This window comes from Phyllopteryx taeniolatus, chromosome 7, assembly GCF_024500385.1.
Source record: "Phyllopteryx taeniolatus isolate TA_2022b chromosome 7, UOR_Ptae_1.2, whole genome shotgun sequence".
In the NCBI taxonomy this organism is placed as follows: Eukaryota; Metazoa; Chordata; class Actinopteri; order Syngnathiformes; family Syngnathidae; genus Phyllopteryx; species Phyllopteryx taeniolatus.
Genome location: NC_084508.1, coordinates 8,013,650 through 8,031,572, shown reverse-complemented (window position 1 = coordinate 8,031,572; position 17,923 = coordinate 8,013,650). Strand labels below are relative to the sequence as shown.

Below are 17,923 nucleotides of genomic sequence, written 5' to 3'. Positions count from 1 at the left end.
TTTTTCAGCGCTTTTTAATTTTTTTTTTTATAAGTGATGGGTGTATTCATTGTTTTTCTGATTATTTAATTGTTAAAAGGTATGGTATTCATTGTTGCACTACTTGGCTGCAAACAGCAGAGGTGCTGTTTAGTCAGTCGCTAGTTCTAGTTTACATTCTGAAGAATTGTTTTCAAAACAATTGTTAAATTAAGATACTTGTAGGGTATCTTCTGTCATTAATTATTAACGGTGGCAAAAAATATAACATTAATTGATTGTTAATGTTCCCAATTTGGTCCAATGCCATCCATAGTTAACTATTTGTTAGGAATAAGTGTTTATTCTTCTTCCAACAAATGAATCGCTATTTTGTATACCAACTTAGACAAAAGGGCAAAGTTAGACTGCCGATATTCTTTACCTACGCCATCTAATGTGGGCGGACTAAGGTGTCAAAGTTTCGAGGATTTGCCATGAAAAATGGGGTCTGTTCATCGCTGCTTGCAGGACATTTATTCACAAATTCACCTATTTGCACATTTTATTTATTCACTGAATCTGCGTATTTTCTCGGGCTCTTTCTCTAATGTCACAAGATGGTGTCAAAGCTCAGGCTAATAGGAAAGTAGTAACTGGTATCAAAGAAGTCAGTTGAAGTGATACATCTCATCTGATCCTTGTGTGTTGGGAAGGAGCAAAATCGAAACTGATTTGAAATTATATCGAAGTGTTTTGGGATCATAGTTTGTGGAATATTCACATCTTAAACAATTAATACAGGCAATTCTAAACGTTTGTAGGGGTATTAATTACTTGTTGTTTTTCGCTATTTGCAGCAAAGCTCAATCGTTTGTATAAGCGAAGCAAAACGTTATTGCCATGCAAACGCATGGACAAAATGACAAACATGTTCATACACACTAACAGGACATTTTCCCTGTGGGAAGGAACATAGGAAGCGCATCATTGTAGAGGGGACATCTGGACTCAAACAGGAGAATTGGGGAACAACGACGATAAACTCGAATGTCTAATTTCCAGACCGTTGTATGGCAAGCCCCCTAAAAAGTTAGCTATTTTCTTTCCCGGGTGATCACAAAAAAAACACACACACAAATCTCTCAAATGGCAGTACCAGCATGTAAACAAAGAGGTGGGGAAGAAACACAAACTTTTTTTTGGTTTTTGTTTTTTTAACGTTTGATGTTCACCTGCTAAAGCTAGCCTGCTATGGCTTTGCCTTTGTCCCCAGCGTCTCGCAAAAAAAACAAACCAAAAAAACAATTATCTACACGCACAAAAAAAGCTATTGTACCATGTTGTACAGCCTTTTTTCACGGCCCGTGGCTTTGTGGCAATGAAACAATTGGAAATCTCCTCAAAGCAGATCAGGCTGTCTTCATAATAGCTTATAAAAACCTGCATCCCAGTAGCTCCATTTGAAAAATTCGACACTGAATAAACATCCCCTTCATTTGAAACATGTAATACTGACAAAAAAAATGAAAAATCAAAATGAAAGCTGCACTACGGGATGTATGGAATGATGTGAAGTGCCTCGAGTGCATTTTTCTTTTTCCTTTACAGAAAAAAACATGGCATAAAAAGTGTAAGAAAAATAAAACTGGTAAAAAGGAAAACAAAACTTCAAAGAGAGCTGATAAAACCATCATTATGATAGATGTAAGCGTTTAATATTGAGCGGTTGATTTTTTTCAACTGTCCTCCCTTGAAAGTTGCAGTCATATTAATATTAACAAAATGTTCTTCTTCCTTTATGTTCTGTCTGGAGTGCCCCAGTGGTGGGTCCACGAGTAGTAAGGGGATGTCCAGTGTTTTGTTTTTGTTGCACCATAGGGGTAGTCTTCGCAGAGGATGGGGCAGTCTTTTGAATGGTCAGTGAGTCAATGGCAGTGGTTTGTTTTTGTTGTAGTAGCAGAAGATGAGAGGCACTTCTTTTAAGAGGCAGTAGGGCGGCTCACACCCGCTGGACTCCGAGGCCCGTGCCTTCCAGGAAGACCTCGTGCTGGGGCAGTAAGGGCTGCGTCGGAGCGCTACTGCCGTTTGAGTTGAGCTGGAATGCCGTTTTTGGAATTCTGGGCTCCTCGTCATCGTCGTCATCGTCGTCATCGTCGTCCTCGTCCTCGTCCTCGTCCTCCTCTGTGGTGGTGGTGGATCTGGGTGGCGCCATGAGCCTGGAGCTGAAGTTCAGATAGATCTGAAAAACCAAAGCACCAATCAGCATACACTGCATGCTTGTAAACAAAGAAATTGGCATGGCACCTTCCTATCTTTCACTTATCGGTACCTTTCTATGTTCTATGCTGGTCATTTGGTGACTCCGACAGAAGTCAGAGGAGTCTAGAGCACCGGTGTCAAACATACGGTCCGTGGACCAAAACCGGCCCGTTAGGGGGTACAATCCGGTCCGTAGGATACATTTGAAATTTAAAAAAATATATAAAAGACATTGTGGTGGTGGGAACCAAGGACAATTTTGAGAATTATTATGCTCTTGTAAAAAAATGGAATTCTAATAATTCCTAGGTCTTCAAAATTTTAAAGTGCAATACTATGTTTTTCAGTTCCAAATACCTGTGACATAAAGGTTTTGTGCCTTAAAATACAATCACCGTGATGTGATCAGTTATTATACACACTGAAGAACTGAAGCAAAGAAAAAAAAGAAATCTGAGGTTGTTTTGTAAAACGATTTGAAAAGTTTCATTCAATATATAGATATTCCTAATGTATTTGATTTCAAGCGAGGGGAAAAATCTATTTATTATTATATCAGGTATGGTAAGATTTTAGCGGTCATGCCCCATCGAATTAGGCTTCCCTGTGTATGGCCCCTGAACTACAATGAGTACTCTGGCATGTCCTACCCGTGGAAATGAAAGCAACTACCTTCTGTATAAATGTTTAAATCTCGATTTAAGACTTACTCCTCCACTCTTGCAATTGGTTAAAGCACACCTAGAATGCAACTAGTCTGTTGCCTTGCCTTACCGTCTGACATCTGGATTTTGGCCTGTTTTACTGCTCGTTCACACTTACATGCTTAGTTGCATCTGACAGCTGCTGTTCAATTCGCTCCACCACCTTTCTGAAGGAGGGCCTCTGGATGGGGTTGGCGTCCCAGCAGGACCGCATGATCTGATACCTGTTGAGCGGTCGGACGTGCACTATTATGTATTACTGTATCATACAGTAGTTCAAAAACAATGTCACTAACATACATGAAACGGTGTGATTGAACCTGTCGTAAGATCATCTTTAATACTGCACATTCACTACGTACAGTAAGATTCCATACTTAGAAATCACGCTTTGGTGGGTGCTGCTGTTTTGGTTAGCAACTGAGTTCAAATGGGATAACCCGTTCACAATTTAATTTCTGTGTGTCACCGTCTACAGATTGAGGTAATTACAGCTACCACTTGTTTTTTTTTTCTGAAGTGGGAAATTTGTTTTCATTTTTAATTTTGATTTCAATAGGGCAATTAACGGAAACTGCGCTAATTCAAGCAATTAACTGGGGTAAGGCATCTATTTAGAGTTGAGGCCACTATTGTAGAAAATATTGTTCTGTTTTGATTAACTTATTCAGCCCTCCAAAATAGTGATAAAAAAAACAAAACAAAAATAAAGACAGAAAGTGTCTATTTAAGGTAGGGTGTTTATTCAAGCGACGATGTCCCTGGCACTTAGTCTTGATCATTGTTGGTTGGTTAGGAAAAAAATATTTGAGGTACGCTGTTTTCTTCGGATGAGGCAGCCAACGATTAATTGGGGTACGGCATCCATTTGCCACATGATAGCTAAATAAGGTATGATGTACTGCAGAATGATACAGTATAGTGTAGTATATCATTGTCAGTTATTTGGTTGGTTGGGGAAAACCGAGACATCCACTTGAGGAACGACGTTCATTCATTCTAAAGGATGAGACATCCAGTGATATATTGGAGTACGGCATCTATTGATCATATGATGGATAATTAAGTTTTGCAGGGTTTGTTTTTTTAGACGGTTGGTTGATTTGTTAGGAGGAAAGGTTACACATTTATTTGAAGTAGGGCATTTATTAATTCTAGATGACACGCCTAGTGACGAATTGGGGTAGCTAGTCTTGAATGTTGTTAATTGGTTGGTTAGAGAGGAAACAAGACGTGAATTTGAGGTATGCCATTCGTTCGGGTAAGGCATAAATTGTGGTATGGCGTCTACTAACCACATGTAAATATATAAATAAAGTAGGATGCATTGCGGTAGTTGTGTTTTCATCATCGTTGCGCAGTAGATTAGTTAATTAGGAAAAATTAGCCATCTCTGTATTTGAGGTAAGGCATTTATGTATTCAAGTGGATGGCGCAACCAGCAACTTACTTACCTGCGTCAATTCGAGTGTCGGCCACTATGTGCGGAAATACAGGATTCACATTTACAGTCAGGAAGTGCAGACCAATAAATGGTACTACTTTTCAATGTACCCATTATGTGTTTTATAGTTAATGCAGAGTGGAGATCGAATCGTTAAATAAACCTGAGGGGCTCTAGTTCGTTTTCTAGAGAAGAACAAGTTGTAATAGTTAAGGTGTCTAAGCCAGTGGAACAGGATGAGAGTGGGCCGCCATCAAAATCACACTTTTTTTTTGACACCTTTAAAAAAAAATGTCAAACACTTCCTTCCAGTCTTACATTTCACAAGGTGCAAACTCAGGAGAGTCCAGCCTGTATCCTTCTTTAATCAGCTTGTAGAACTTGGCGTCTACGGGCATTCCGGGATAAGGACTGTTTCCTGAATGAAGGATTACTGGGCTCAGAAAAGACACAGAAAAAGACAAAAGCACACACAAATAAAGGATGGATGCGTATACCTAGCGAGAAAATCTCCCACAGCAGGATGCCGTACGACCACACGTCACTCTCGAACGTGTACACGCATTCGAAGATGCTTTCCGGAGACATCCATTTGACCGGCAGCCGAGCCTGAGTTGACAGTGGATGGAAAAGGTTAAGAGCCATAGTAAATCCCACAGCAAAATCATATTGTGTGAGAGGACAAAATACATTTATTGAAAAAGTTCTCAGAAGAAGAGTAACAATGTGAGAAATAGCCACAATCAGATACAAAGAATGTAAAGCGTTAAAACCTCATTTTAAATGCAAGTTTTCATTTCTGCATATGTTAAGCAGCTGACTGAGGGAATGCTGTTTGTGTTTTCCACAAATTTAGGAATTGCCTGCATGAACGCGACCGTTGCTGTTGCTGTTGCGCTGAGGTCACCGACACGTCTGCAGGGGTAAGGCGCATTGGCTGCGTGAAGACGTCGCGGTCATTTCTCTCTGGAAGCCAGCGTGAAAGTCGCAATTTGAGGCACACGGTTTATTTCTGTGGATGACACACTTGGGGCACGGGCTCCATTACAGTGGGGGTTAAATTTGAGGCGATTCTACAAACCGTTTGTATAATTTGGTTATTTCGTTCCCCCGCATGTTGGCAAAAGGAGTTATGATGCTACAACATAAAACAGAATATGTCTATTTGTGTTACAGTGTTTATTTATTGAAACGAAGAACGCACTTGGTGTAAAGTGGCTATTCCAGCGAAGGCCACTATTGAAGGAGGTCATTTAGCTGTACGATGCAGTGTGGAGATTATGTTTTGATCATTGGTAGGCGTCTGTTCATCTCTTCAAGAATCGGGGCGCATAGTCTTGATTATTCTTGGTTGTTTTGTTAGGTGAAAGGAGACATGATTTGAGATACGGCGTTCATTCTTTCAAGTGGCACCCAGAGATTAATTGGGTATATGTAGGTAGGTAGGGCTTTTACAGTATTTATCCAAGAGGAGAATCTTGGGCACTTTGGCTGGATAATTGGTGGTTAGTTAAGTAATTTGAGGTATTTAAGGTATGGCATTCATTTTTTTCAAATGGCTGACCCAACCTGTGATTAACTGGTGTAAAGTTTCTATAAAATCTGAGGCCACTTTTGGGGAGAAACACTGTATTTTGCACGTCTTGTTTCAAATAATCATTACTAATTAGTTTGAACAAAGGGAATGAATTCGAGGTAGGGTGTTCTGACACATCAGACGATTAATTGATACACGGTGTTTTTTAGAGAGGAGGCCACGATTTGAGGAATTTGGGTTACCTTATTAAGTTAGATAAGAGTGAGTTGGTTGGTTAGCGACTAGTTATTCAAGTGCACGAGGCACTCGGCAATAAATTGGGGGTAAAACGTCTTATCAGAGCACATTGGTTTTGGTAACCTTACTTATAGCTGAATGATACAGTGCAGAGGTTTTGATTTGATTTATGACCTCCTTTTTCAAACTGCCGATAGCATGGCGTGGTATGTCGTCGATTTGAGCGGAGGCCACTATTTGAGGAAGTACAGTACATGTTTTTAATTTATCATAGAGGTCATGCTTTGGCCATGAGTTAATTAGTTAGTTAGGGTATTAGAAAAAAAGCAGGCATCTAATTGGGTTACAGCAAATATCTATTGAAGCAGACATAGCAGACGATGAACTCAGGATTCGGTCTAGGTTTTTCTCATTATTAGTTACTGCAGAACGAAGACGTTTATTTAAGGTTCCGCATTATTTTATTCATTCACAACACCGCCGGTAATTAATTGGGGCACGGCTTCTACGGCAATGGAAGCCACTATTCAGACAAAATAAAAAGTTATGCTTTGATCATTATTGATTAGTTGGAAAAAAGATTGTATTTAACATAGGGCGTTTATTTATTTAAGGGCACGTCATACCTGGGAATGACTTAGCCGACGCTAGCCAACATTGTTTGTTGGTTGGTTGTTTAGTGGTGGTTGGAGAAAGATAGCAACTATTTGAGGTATGGTGTTGATTCATTTGATCGTATATGTACGCCGTCTGTTTGACTGGGGGCCACTCCTTGTTTCACTAATTGTTTTGATCTAAGACGAAATGGTTGTCAACAAAGAAGATGTTGCCTTTATTCAACTATTGTAGGCTTTTTGATGTTACAGTGACAGTGACCCTTCACTTACTGCCACCTACAGCACTGGAGTGGAACTACATTTGTTTATTTTTGTCATCAAATAGGTGTTTAGCATGTTTAGGATTGTTTTGGCTTTGGTGGAGGTCTTGACTAAGTAACATTATTGTTGCCTTCGTAATGGTATATTTTGGTTTACAGGGGAAACTAAGACATTTGTAAACCCTCTGATTCACTAAATACTGTGCTGGTGCACTTTATCTTGGTTAGATTACGAGTGTAACATGTTATTCCTTGATAAAACACACACTCACATTTCCTTTGACCACATAGTTGGAGTCGGTGGTGATGTCGCGGGCCAAGCCAAAATCACAGATCTTTGCCACTCGCCCTTGAGTGAGCAAGATGTTTCTGGCTGCCAGGTCTCTGTGGATGCACTGGGGGAGGCGGGGGGGGGGGGGGAGCGCTAATGAGACATGTTCTGCGTGACATCCGCCAAGTGTTGCGTATATTTTCTTTTTTCTTTTCCCCCAGCCGACATTTGACTCTGACAGTAATTACATTTTTAACAGCGTGCCGCGACATGCTTTCTGTTTACTCGCGGTTGAAACACGAGCCGTGCTTTGTGAGGACACAGAAATCAGATAAAACCAGAACACTACAATATAACCCCGAAAGGTGTTCAGACACATTGCCTTAGTGCAACAGACTAGTACCAGATCTGAAATAGAGTGTATAAGCATACTTAAAAGTTACGTTAGGCCATTGATAAGCTTTTAGCTTCAGGCCTAAGCCTTTCGACCAGCAGTATGGACATTTGTATTTATTTATTTATTTTTGTATCTTTTGAATTTCGTGTCTGATCATAACTCTGTCCAAAATAAACTCAAAATTAAATTACATTAAATTAAATACTTGAAAGTTTGCTATTACAAAAGGATAAGTTCAATGTCACAATTTTTGTGTGTGTCAGATATCATAAGTACACCAGTGTTTATATTTCAGACCCCCTTAAATTTTTCACTCTTTGTTATATCGCAGCCATTTGTTAAAATCATTCAAGTTCATTTTTTCCTCACTAATGTATACACAGCACCTCATATTGACAGAAAAAAAAGGATTTGTTGAATTTTTGCTGATTTATTAAAAAAGAACAACTGAAATATCACACAGCCATAAGTATTTAGATCATCTTTAAGATGGTGCTACACCTTCATTGGAGTCCAGCTGTGTTTGATGATACTGATCGGACTTGATGAGGAAAGCCACACCCCTGTCTAGAGAAGACCTTACAGCTCACAGTGCATGTCACAGCAAATGAGAATCATGAGGTCAAAGGAACTGCCCGAAGAGCTCAGAGACAGAATTGTGGCAAGGCACAGATCTGGCCAAGGTTACAATAAAAAAAGATCTGCTGCACTTTAGGTTCCTAAGAGCACAGTGGCCTCCACAATCCTGAAATGGAAGACGTTTGGGACAATCGGAACTCTTCCTCGAGCCGGCCGTCCGGCCAAACGGAGCAATTGGGGGAGAAGAGCCTTGGTGAGAGATGGAAAGAAGAACCCAAAGAGCTCCAGAGATGCAGCCGGGAGATGGGCAAAGGTTCTAGAAAGTCAACCGTCACTTAAGCCCTCCACCAGGCGGGGCTTTATGGCAGAGTGGCCCGACGGAAGCCTCTCCTCAGTGCAAGACACATGAAAGCCCGCATGGAGTTTGCTCAAAAAAACACCTGAAGGATTCCAAGACGGTGAGAAATAAGATTCTCTGGTCTGATGAGACCAACATAGAAATTGTTGGCCTTAATCCTAAGTGGCATGTGTGGAGAAAACCAGGAACTGCTCATCACCTGTCCAATACAGTCCCAACAGTGAAGCATGGTGGTGGCGGCATCATGCTGTGGGCGTGTTTTTCAGCTGCAGGGACAGGACGACTGGTTGCAATCGAAGGAAAGATGAATGCGGTCGAGTATAGGGATATCCTGGACGAAAACCTTCTCCAAGGTACTCAGGACCTAAGACCGGGCCGAACGTTCACCTTCCAACAAGACAATGACCCGAAGCACACAGCTAAAATAACCAAGGAGTGGCTTCAGAACAACTCCGTGACTGTTCTTGAATGGCCCAGCCAGAGCCCTGGCTTAAATCCAATGGAGCATCTCTGGAAAGACCTGAAAATGGCTGCCCACCAACATTCACCATCCAACCTGACACAACTGGAGAGGATCTGCGACGAGGAATGGCAGACGATTCCCAAATCCAGGTGTGAAAAACTTGTTGCATCATTCCCAAAAAGACTCATGGCTGTATGAGCTCAAAAGGGCGCTTCTACTAAATACTTATGGCTGAGTGATATTTCAGTTTTTCTTTTTTTAATAAATCTGCAAAAAAATTCTCTCACTATGCAATGCTGTGTGTACATTAATGTGGAAAAAAAAGAACTTAAATGATTTTAGCAAATGGCTGCAATATAAAAAAGAGTGAAAGATTTAAGGGGGTCTGAATACTTTCCGTACCCATTGCATATACTGCTATTGCTTGCGATATAGTTCAAGTAAACCCAAGATTTTGACTTCAACCTCCTGTTATGTTGCTTGCCAAACTGACTGATCCATCCATCCATCCATTTTCTGAGCCGCTTCTCCTCACTTGGGTCGCGGGCGTGCCGGAGCCCATCCGAGCTGTCATCGGGCAGGAGGCGGGGTACGCCCTCAACTGGTCGCCGGCCAATCGCAGGGCACATACGAACAAACAACCATCCGCACTCACATTCACACCTACGGGCAATTTAGAGTCTCCAATGAATGCATGTTTTTGGGATGCGGGAGGAAAGCGGAGTGCCCGGAGAAAAGCCACGCAGGCACGGGGAGAACATGCAAACTCCACACAGGCGGGGCCGGGGGTTGAACCCCGCACCTCAGAACTGTGAGGCAGACGCTCTAACCGGTCGGCCACCGTGGCCAAACTGACTGATATTAAAGTTTACATTTCAGAAAACAAAAGTGAAAATGGAAAAAAATTGTATTTTAAGTTCTTATTTAAAAAAATAAATATATACTTTAAACAAAAGATATATGAATAAATAAAATTAAATAAAAATACTCCTCTAAAATATTTTTAAATAAATATATTCATTTAAGTCATACATATTAAACATTCATATTTTTAAAAACAAAAAGTTGTTTTAATGATGGGAATTCTATCTTTCATTAACCTTATTTTCTTTATTTTAATATTCATTTTATTTCTTTTTCACGCATATTTGTTTCAAATATGTATTTCAGAATTTTGTTTTCTTGGTATATTAAAATTACTGACCAGAAAGTGATACAAGGAGCCAAACGATGCATCGTTTTTCAATATTAACACACACAAAAAACATTTTTATTAAAAGTACTAAGTAATGTTGCAAAGGGGAAGTTAGTGTTTTCCTTTGTAAAGTATGTATCGCTGGTTTTGGGCAGAATCCTCACATCTCCAAAACCAACACATTTCAGGACCCCCACCCCCACCCCCACACACCCACACCCACCCACACACAAAAGATAGCATGTTTCTCAAGCCATTAACATTGCACTGTCAAAAAGAACAAACCATGTTTCTACGCTTTAGGTGGGTCAATCGTTTGTAAAAAAAATACAGACCCACGTGTGGTTTGACCAATTTTATCGATTTGTGAAAAAAAATATGAAATAAGCCAACTTTGGACGTAGGAGGGCTTGGTCCCACTCTGGCGGTATGTACAGTATTTTATGCCTATTTTATGTATTTTATTCCCAATGACATTTCCCGTGGCGGCACGGTGGCCGACTGGTTAGAGCGTCAGCCTCACAGTTCTGAGGTGCGGGGTTCAATCCCCGTCCCCGCCTGTGTGGAGTTTGCATGTTCTCCCCGTGCCTGCGTGGGTTTTCTCCGGGCACTCCGCTTTCCTCCCACATCCCAAAAACATGCATTCATTGGAGACTCTAAACTGCCCGTAGGCATGACTGTGAGTGCGAATGGTTGTTTGTTTCTATGTGCCCTGCGATTGGCTGGCAACCGGTTCAGGGTGTACCCCGCCTCCTGCCCGATGACAGCTGGGATAGGCTCCAGCACGCCCGCGACCCTAGTGAGGAGAAGCGGTTCAGAAAATGGATGGATGGATGGACATTTCCCGTGTTGTAGTGGCCAGAAAACAGCGTTTTTGCTGCGGGTGCTCTGGCTCCCTCTCACATTCCAAAAACATGAACGTCAGGTTAATTGAAGACTTAATTGTCCATGTGTGAAAAATGGATGGATGGGACAACTCACATTCTTGGAAGCTAAGAATTCCATCCCCTTGGCCACCTGGTAAGAGAAGCTGAGGAGGTCCTCGGTGTCCAACGACAGCCCGTCGTCGTCGAACATTTCCTCCTCGGCCACTCCTTCTCCGTAGGATCCGCCTGAGAGAGAAGCCAAAAGGGGGCATTCAACTTTCATTTGGACGGTTTTCTTATTGGAATTGGATGAATGTCCGACTCGCCTTTGTGGAAGGAGCGTCTCTTCTCCATGGTGATTGACGACGATGAGGAGGAGGAGGAGGACGAAGGCGGCTTGCCAGCGGCAGACGGCCTCATGGTCATGTAGCCGTTCAAGCTGTCGCTGCGAGGAGGGAAAGGAGCAGTCTGAGAAGGAGCCTCTTAACACCCTGCTCCTACGCACGTTCTGGATAGTAAACAGCACTTTGCAGCACTCCAGGACTCGACGCTCAATTCCGATTTTACAGCTCGTATTTTGTTTTGACTATGAATGCTTCGCGGTCCTTAATCAGTTTTTCAGAGACTCACAATGACTGAAACCTCACCAATTTTGACAAGCGTGTGCAACCTGGTGAAAATGTTAAGTTAGCAAAAAAAGTAGCCCACGACACCTGCTTAATAAAACAACATGAAATTTGGTGCACGTGTACCATAACAAGACGAAGGAACCCATGCCTGAAATCGAACAGGAAGTCAGCCATTTGGGTTTAAGGAGCAATTACCAGGGCTTTTGAGGAACTGTTACTGGGAAACTTTTAATCCGACCTGATTGGAGTCTTTGTTTCTTGTCATTCTTCTGATGACTTTTAAGACCTTTTGGGGGGACTCAGAATAAATTGACTAGGAAGCGATCCCTGTGAAAATGTATGCATTCTAGGGTTCTTGAACACAAGCCTCTTGCAAAACTCAGGAGTTCCTCATTGAAAGTTGGCAAAAAATTATATGAAATTGGAGAGACAAGCCCAAGAAAACAGGACGCGCCAAAAAGTCCATGCAAAGATCCATGGGCAACATTGAAGAGGAAGTCGGCCATTTTGGTTTTGGGCATTCAGGGGCTGTTGCTCCTACTAAAGGATTGGCCCACATCGTAAACTGATATGATTAACTAAATAAAACATTTTTTCCCTAAAGCAATTATTGTTGGCAGAGCGTCGTGTCAAAGTTTGCTGATCATTTTGAGGATTTTGGGTGAAAAAGAGGCCGTTTTAATGCTCCTCGTATTTCTAATCGAGTTTTTTTTGGTCGCAAAATATAGGCTTTATGACCAACTGTTCGGATTCTATGCGGCTTACGCTTTTCACAACAACAACAACAACTTTTTGGTGTAAACTTCAAACAACTGACCCCGTGGCCCCCCTCTGCGACACAACGTTACGATAGTAGCAGTCTTCCTCCGTTTTGGGCAAGTAGAAAGATTCCCTCTTGCTTCGTAAAAAGTTGAGCAGGTCACCAAAGCAGCAGTACTCTGTAATCACCAGCGTGGGGCCTTCCGGCACAGACAAACATATCATCGTTAATAGAGATGGCAAGAGTGATTCTCCCCGTGGTGAGAACGGAGGCTCCTTTACCTCCCACAGTGCAGGCTCCCAGCAGGTTGACAATGTTCATGTGATTTCCCAGGTAGCTGAGAACCTTCAGCTCGGACATCAGGGCCTCTTTCTCAGTGGCATGAGCGGTCGCTGGGGAAGAATAACAACAAAACCCCAGGGTAAAGTTGGATAAAACAATGCATTTATTGATGAATGCTACTTTGCACTTAAGCGAATGTACATTAGCTACTAAAAGGACTGCAAACTAATACCCTGAGATCCCTTCAGTCTTTGATAACGTTTCCTACAAAAAGAGGTTGCACTTTACTCAATAGATCAACTACTGACGTTGCACTATCCTATAAATAAGACCAAGTATTGATGTTGCCCTTTCCTAAATAGAAGACACACTACCGACCGTTGCACTTTCCCAAAAAGATGAACTATTGGTGTCGCGCATTCCTCAAAAGAAGACAAACTGTTGACATAGCACATTCCTAAAGTGAAGCGAAACAATTGGTGTTGCGCTTTCCTAAAAAGAAGAAACACTATTGTTGTTGTACTTTCCTGAATAGGAAAACTTCATTTTTGAAAGAGAAGCTACTTTATTGATGTTGCACTTTCATAAAAACAAGAAAAATAATTTACATTGCGCTTTCATAAAAAGAAGACAAGATATTGTCTTAGTAACTTTAGTAACCCTAAAAAGAAAACAAACCACTGATGTTCTACTTTGCTCAAAAGAAGAAAAACTACTGATGTTGCACTAAAACGAAGACAAACGATACCGATGCTGCACTTTTCTAAAAAGAAGTTTGAAGTATGTTTCTAAAATATAATTCAAAATTGGTATTACATAAGATGAGCAGTTTAATGTGCATTTTGTTCCCTTACCGTACCAAACGTGAACCGAACCCTGCGTCCTATTTGTTACTTATCATTTAACCAGTAAATGTTTTTTTTAATGTAATGGATGTTTATAATTATTATGTTTATTCTCTTTTCCTCCCCATCCATCCATCCATCCATCCATCCATTTTCTGAGCCGCTTCTCCTCACAAGGGAGAAGCCTATCCCAGCTATCTTGGGGCGAGAGGCGGGGTACACCCTGAACCGGTCGCCAGCCAATCGCAGGGCACATAGAAACAAACAACCATTCACATTCACACCAATGGGCAATTTAGAGTCTTCAATCAACCTACCACGCATGTTTATGGGATGTGGGAGGAAACCGGAGTACCCGGAGAAAACCCACACAGGCACGGGAAGAACATGCAAACACCACACAAGCGGGGCCGGGATTTGAACCCCCGGTCCTCAGAACTGTGAGGCAGATGTGCTAACCGGTCATACACCATGCCGCCCCTTTTCCTGCCATTTTTGATGTTTTTTTTAAATAGTATTAAAAGACAAAAACAATATTTTAATTCATCCCTAGGTTGATCTAATGGTAAATGATTTTTGAAGCACTACACTATTCATGATACATTTGATGTTTTTTCCAAACTTCATTTTTATTGATTGATTTGATCATCCCGATAATCTGGTCTGCGTTTTAATGGAATACATGTGGCGTCTGACATCTGACTCGAAGCCCTGCAGCAGAGTTCTTCCAGCTGTGCATCACGGCCTAGCTTAGCTTAGCTTTAGCATCCTTCAACGTACATTTAAGCATCTTGACCGCCACCGTGGTGACTGAGTCGGCCTTGGAGAGTCCGTATGCTGTCGCTTCCACCACTTTTCCGAACGCGCCGGAGCCCAGTGTCTTCCCTGCAGGAGCACAAATAAATCCAGAAAGCTGTTATTCTCCCTGCCCATCCTGTTTTCCCCTCCCTTCCCTTCCCTTCCCTTCCCTTCCCCACCAATGGCTCACTGCCAGCATTACTGGGACAACACCAGTTGAGCCCCCGGGCTGTGTGCTCAAGCACCAGGACATGCAGGATCCTGTTGGAGGAGGTTGGCTAAAAAACAACACCCAGGATATATCAACAATACAATGTTTGCAGTGAGGGAAGGAGGGTTTTCGTCACGATTGAGCCCCGGGACTGCTTTTGCTGGATACAACTACCAGCATTCCACCCCTGTCCACATGTAGATCAATGGTGACAGGTGGGGGTGATGTCATTCCCATCTTCAGCTTCCCATTATTTTGGTGTTTATCTGGTGTTTGAATTCAATTTGGGTTGCAGTGACTGATGGTGTAGTGCTTCACACAGGTGGCTTTTATGTAGCCAGTGTAGGACCATATTCCACTGATGACTCTTGTCTGTTTACCCATCGTCAGCTGGATATACTCCAGCTTTCCCATGACCCAGACACGGTATGGATGGGTAAATGTTGTTTACTGTCCCAGTGGATGATGATCCATATCTATATTTCATACTGAGCTAATTTCATTTTTAAACCCCTTAGTGTTACTAACGACTAACGACCAGTCCAGGGTGCAGCGGTGTAGAAAATTATTACGGCCTTCTATCCCTGTTCCTGATGGACCATTCAAACATTCTAGTGAGCGTGAGTGCCATATGCCAATGTTTTTCCCAAAAATGTATTGTGCCAAGCAACAAGAGGGTTGTGCAAACATGTGACTTGACCACGACTGACAAAGCAAGCATTTCTGTTAAGCTAGGTTGCTGGGTTGCATTTCAAATGGTCATAAACCCTCAAAACAAATCCAGAAATAGATGTTTCCACTGTCTGTGGAGTCAGAATGTGAAGGCAATGCTCACAGTGTGCTTCTTCTATTGTTTCTGCCTTGAACTGTGTTAAAAACCCAAAGACACATGCTTCATAAATCTTATTTTAGAACCAGGAAAATGTCTCAGTTTAAAGCCTCCAGTAGCTGGAATATATCCCACCGGGGTTATCGCAGGGCTTAGCTTGACGCTGGCTGTTAAGTTCCAATGTTTCAAAAAAAAAAAATCCCACTCCTTGCTGTTCCGCCAGTCTGCTTGACCTGCGAGCACACGGCCAAGCGGCCAAGGCAGCGGACTTATTTTCGGGGTGTAGGTATAGCTTTGTAGCTAACCGCATGTTGCGATGCGCCATATAAGCGCTAATGCGAACGAAGGTGCTCAAGTTCGTGTATAGTCTCCAAATCGTCCCAAAATGTTAGGAAAACATGAAATGGTGAACAGTTTAAAGCTATAGCTCCACAATTGAACACTACATAGTTCTTAGTCTTTCTTAGCATTTTTACAGCAACTATATTCAATTGGGAAATCTCAGATCGGGGTCTGGAGAGTCCAGTCGCTCTTTGTTATCCTGTAGACCACTCAGCTCACGACAGCCAAGATGACCTGAAAAAAAAGCCTGCATGAGGCTTTAAACCGGTCTAATTCACAGTATACGTCCAGCTTTCTAATTTTCTCCATAAGTTGTTGGCTCTTTCACATAAAACCATTTGCTTCGAGGCACGAGACTCGTGACAAATGACAAGTTCACGCTACGCACCGAGGCACGCGCCACAGACGAAGGTGACAAACGTGCTACACCAATGTGTGAGGAGTGCTGGCGGCTCACCAAAACGCAGGTTGTTTCTGGGAAACTCCCACTGGTGGTCGTAAGGTAGCTGGGTGGGGTCAATGTACACGTAGTTGTTACCGTGGATTCCTTCAATAACCTTCCACTGCACCTGGTATTTAGGTTTCTGGAACAAAACGACCCCAAAACACAATTACAATGCGTGAAAAATGTTCTGTTGTTTCATGAATAGCTCCAGTAAATACCTGCAGGTACTTGTAGAAGAGCATGATGAGGACCAAGCAGAGGACGGAGGCTGCCGATACCGAGCCGATCAGCAGCGGCGTGAACAGATTGTGGGGAACGTTTCTCTCTGTGGGGACAAAATAAGAGCATTGGGGTGGTATTTGGGTTTTGCAATCGATACTGCTTGTCTTTCGGTTGTTTTAATTGGCACTCACTTTTTTTTCTAGACTGGGAGCTCAACAAGTAGCCACCTGATAGTGCCATGGCACCATTTCAGCAGGTTAAACAATTGCCACAATTCTTGATTCTTGGGGAATTTCAATGTGAATGACAGTATTTCAGTCGCTCATCGCTCGCCCACCGTGCCAAGCCAAAGGTTCAAAGATCCATGAAATTGATGGCATTATTAAAACGCTCCAATTTTTACATTGAGGATTTCTGGCATGATTCAAATCAACCCAAGTTCAAATGTCAGACCATTTTTTATGATTTACAGCATGATTAGAATCCCCCAATTGTCAAATGTCAAACCGAAATATATGAAATGTCCATTGTAATCCTCACATATGAAAATGATTTAAGTCTCACACATTTTCTAGTGTAAAGCCAAATTTCACCGGACTCCAACCAAATTGTGTTAATGGGAGAAATCATGCTTGTATTATTAAACTTAAGGGGGAGTTAGACAAAGGGTCCTTTTGTCATTTTTATCATATTGTACACACGTAAAAATAAAAAGATGAGTGTGCGAATGTGTCCCAACTCAAAATATTGACTAAAAGCACAATTAGGGCCAAGATTAACCCTTCAGTGCTTGTCTCCCATAAACCGTTTGGTAAACAGCAGCCAAGAGAGACATGATTGGCTGCGATAAGGTGTGCAGATAAGTATTAGCTGGAGTCCATTGTTTACTTTATGACTCCAAATCCACGCGGTGTCATAACGGCTTCCCCATCTGCTGCAATGCCCCCCTTGCTGCCCCAAAAAGCGGTATCGCCACTAGCTGAGGTCAGAACAAGCCGCCAGGGAGCTAACATGTCGGCGAGTGATTCTTGGAAGGCGGGCGGGTAGGTTGTCCCGGCTGCCTTGGATGACGCTCGGAGGTGTTGTGGAGAACACGTAGAGCTTTGGATTTGTTCCTGCAGACTCTGCATTCTCAGATTTGAAGTGGGGAGAAAGCTCCTTATCTCTATAAAGAGCTTATTACACACGAGTGGACAGAGAAGGGAACAATAAGGCCAGGACAGGCACGGAAGGGGGACTGAACACAGCTGTAAAAACACAAAGACTCTTTGTTGTTTGGAAAAAAAAAAGAAAAAAGAAAAATTGACCACTGCCAAGCAGGATTTTAATTACAAGCGACGATCCCCCCAAGCTGAGAACAATAGCACACTAGCCAACGACTTGAATACCTTCTACTGCAGATTTGAAAAAGA

The 17,923-nt window shown here is 42.2% G+C and overlaps 1 protein-coding gene across 4 annotated transcripts in view; it reads right to left on the bottom strand.

The window, feature by feature from the left end:
- Positions 1-476: 476 nt before the first annotated feature.
- The window catches only part of kita (KIT proto-oncogene, receptor tyrosine kinase a), a 39,390-nt gene continuing 21,943 nt past the window's right edge, over positions 477-17,923 (bottom strand). For 2 of the 4 annotated variants that reach the window (XM_061778343.1, XM_061778345.1), the window contains exons 10-21: positions 16,508-16,614; positions 16,302-16,428; positions 14,445-14,549; positions 12,819-12,929; positions 12,595-12,736; positions 11,475-11,593; positions 11,264-11,394; positions 7,292-7,414; positions 4,866-4,977; positions 4,687-4,786; positions 3,043-3,148; positions 477-2,200 (exon numbers count right to left, since the gene is read on the bottom strand). In XM_061778343.1, coding sequence (XP_061634327.1) covers positions 1,961-2,200; positions 3,043-3,148; positions 4,687-4,786; positions 4,866-4,977; positions 7,292-7,414; positions 11,264-11,394; positions 11,475-11,593; positions 12,595-12,736; positions 12,819-12,929; positions 14,445-14,549; positions 16,302-16,428; positions 16,508-16,614 — 1,523 coding nt within the window. In that variant the 3' untranslated portion in view covers positions 477-1,960. The remainder of the gene's footprint in view (positions 2,201-3,042; positions 3,149-4,686; positions 4,787-4,865; positions 4,978-7,291; positions 7,415-11,263; positions 11,395-11,474; positions 11,594-12,594; positions 12,737-12,818; positions 12,930-14,444; positions 14,550-16,301; positions 16,429-16,507; positions 16,615-17,923) is intronic. The other 2 variants (XM_061778347.1, XM_061778346.1) reach the window with 2 other exon arrangements.